Here is a 3,231-nt window from a genome sequence, read left to right on the forward strand (position 1 = left end):
GCTGAGGAAGCTCTCTGTCAAGAAGCACCGTGACCCGTTGACCGAATCCTTCCGGAACATGGCTAAGAAGCTGCTGCTCGAGAATGAATCGACAGAGAATTTTGGTAACAACGAACTACTGCATTCTGAAGACGCACCTGATCCGAATGAGGTTGCATTTTATACCAAAAGCACTGGGGACACTCAACAACAGTCGACCTAGGAGCAATCCAGCTATGAAATAGCTTCTCCACCTGCATCGTCGAAGAAGCAAGCAGCGGTACCACCGATCGCAACCTGAAAGGGGACCAATCAGTGTATCTTGGCTACCAATCCGATATTCAGCTATGATGCTTCTGTGCATGGTTTTCACTTTCAGTTTCAGAATTTTTTTGCACCAACCAAAATTCAACTGTGATCCTTATGATTTCGGTTTGCATTTCGGCCAAAGGGCTGAAATATTCACTTGAATTCAATTAAATATTTGATATTTTTGAGAAATATTTGAATTCATGTACACTACTCTAATTACTGAAATATTTTGACCAAAATGTAAATATTTAAGTGCCTACTGAAATCAGTGACATTCAGTAAATTTCATCGAAATCTCACTGAAATTGAAAGCCATGCTTCTGTGCCGGACAGTGAACAGTGCCATTTACATGGACTGCATCCTGCTGGGATTATCAGCTAAATAGTGCAAGCAAAAAACTAAAACTCCTGCCTGAACTTCATGGTGATATCACCTGTGATTGCAATGGCTATCAGTCAAGGTACATAATGGGTCTGTGATTGCATCGCTTGAACTTAGAATACTCGAACCAAAATTACCATGATAAACCGTGTAGCTAATGACAATTCATTTCAAGCTATCTGAAAACATAAGACTGGAAAGATACAGGCAAGGATGTTCATGCTGATACCACCCACCAAGACGCAGTGTGTGGAGATATATTTCTCGATAAGGAGCCTCAAGAAATTGGTCATCAAGAAACATTTAGAAAAGCTCGGAAACCTCGTGCACTACGTTGCTCCTGTCCCTCGCTTCCTCCTGCTGCACACGCTAGTTTAATTTCGTGTTGGATTTCTATACATGCGTGTTCTTCTGGCTTGCCGCAGAGGTGTGCCACAGCCCTGCTCCCCGCAGCATGACCTCGCTGATGTTGTTAATTCCAACTTTGGTATGTACGTCTGTACACCTGCAGCAATTCAGTTTTTCCGGGTTTTTAATATAAACTCACACGGTCAGTTACATGTTCAACCTCCGACGCGCAACTGGATATGTCGCAACCCGCACAGCTGCAAGAGCAGAGCGCACGCTGCATCATTTTGTACTGGGCGATCAACCATCTGCTGAAGCTCTTTTTCCGGGTAATCATTGTCACCGTCTCTGTAAGGGGACCTATACTCTTCTTTCCCCCCTCAAACATCCCGGTCTTCTCTCTGCTGAACTCTATTGTGGGTGTGTTGGCAGAGGAGATCCGACAGACATGCTCTGTGATGGCAGCCTCTGCAAGCTCCACCTCCGGAGCCGTGGAATCTACACATCCAATGGCGGCATGGATTCTGGTGAGACTAGAGAGATGCTCAATGCCAAATTCAAAATCTCCATAAAGAGACATTGTCTCTAGAGCGTTGAAGTGGAGCCGAAGCCCCCGCAGCCGTGGCATGGCTCCTCGATCAAACTGCAGCTCATTGCCACCAGCCTTGCATGTGAACCAGAACACCTTAAGACACGGAAAGGCTCCACTGGAAATTATCACCCTTCTTCTTTGTCTTCTGGAAGATGAGTGCGTGTCTGTCATGGCAGCGACAGGTCCTGTAGATACTAACTTGAGAAGGATAAGATGGGGCGCGGACGCGATGATACTCAGACCTTGCTCTCCCAATTGACTAATTTCAATATTCAAGTGGGTGACACAGGGGGCCATACAAAATGCAGCACTTCCCAAGATTGCACCAGATATGGTCAGCTCAAATCTTGGCAACTGGTACGGACACAAGTCCATTTGGCCAACCAAGTCACCATCAAGACAATGCAGAGATAGGGATTGAAGGTTAGAGTGTCCAACCGCCCTGAGGAAATCGACAATGGCACGTGCACTGTCCATAGATGGGTCTAACCCGTCAAAGCTCAAGCCAAGGACCCTCAACCTCTCCGACTGAACCGGCAGCTCTACCACCTTATGGAGTGACTCGATGTCGTTGACACGGATCGTTGATACTTCTCGTAGTCCTTTCATTATAGGGATATCACTCAGCATCTCCACAACATCTTCAATCAATAGGCATACCATCCTTTCCAATCCAACTATAGATGCAGGCAGATTTCTCAGGTTCATGTGCCTGACATCCAGCGTCTCCAAGTGCTCCAGCTATCCAATTTCGCCTGGTAATGTATGGATAGCAGCCCCTCTCAGTCCCAAGTATCTTGGCAGAATCAGCCCTCCAATGCCTTTCAGATGGTGGCTTCTCAAATTACCATTATCTTCCACATCGAGTACTCGTAGAAATTTGAAGGTTCGTAGAACAGGCTTCCCTTTTGAGCATTTTTATGGTACCCTATACTGCTGAAGCGGGAGGGACCAGTATAACTAAATCGGACCATTGATTTCCTGAGGGTAGGATAGGCATCAAAATTAAGGCGATATGTTTTCTTTTTGCCACGGGCCTAGGTTTGAGCCCATTTTGTACGCACACCCAGTTGCGCTACTCGATTGATTCGCCTCCTTCTCCCTGCCGCCCGCCGCTCGCCTCCTTCTCCCTACCGTGGGCGCCGCCGCCAGTCGCCGCCACTCTCCCACGCTCCAGCACAGCCCTGCTCCTGCGGCCGCCACCAGTCACCGCCACTCTCCCACGCTCCAGCACAGCCCTGCTCCTGCGGCCGCGCCACCCTAGTCGACGTAGCTGCTTCCGCCCTTGTATATCCACGCTCGCCATCGTGGACCTCCCCGGCACGTCTGTATCTCGACGTGGTGAGGATTACTCTTGTGAACACCACACTAGAATTGGCATGTCTTCAGTTCATGGACAAATCATGTTGAGTACTGCTGCATGATGGAAAAAATCACAGTTAATTAGATCCTGCACGATGGGAAAAATCATAGTTACTTAGATCCTGCAATGCACGCTTGTCAAAAGAAATGTTCTTACGGATGGCATTGTTGTCTGGTACATGGTGTTTATCAGTGGGTAATTTGTGCTGGATAGTAGTTTTGATCATTTCATGATTTTTCTCCCATTTTAATTTGG

The 3,231-nt window shown here is 47.2% G+C and overlaps 1 protein-coding gene across 1 annotated transcript; it reads right to left on the reverse strand.

The window, feature by feature from the left end:
• Positions 1–213: 213 nt before the first annotated feature.
• On the reverse strand, positions 214–2,919 carry LOC119357571 (disease resistance protein RGA5-like). The gene is made up of 4 exons (XM_037624478.1): positions 2,748–2,919; positions 2,416–2,518; positions 1,221–2,082; positions 214–276 (listed from the first exon to the last, which is right to left on the reverse strand). Exons 1-4 carry the CDS (start codon positions 2,917–2,919, stop codon positions 214–216), a joined length of 1,200 nt encoding a protein of 399 aa, XP_037480375.1.
• Positions 2,920–3,231: the final 312 nt, after the last annotated feature.

The sequence above is a fragment of the Triticum dicoccoides genome, chromosome 2A (genome assembly GCF_002162155.2).
Source record: "Triticum dicoccoides isolate Atlit2015 ecotype Zavitan chromosome 2A, WEW_v2.0, whole genome shotgun sequence".
NCBI lineage: Eukaryota > Viridiplantae > Streptophyta > Magnoliopsida > Poales > Poaceae > Triticum > Triticum dicoccoides.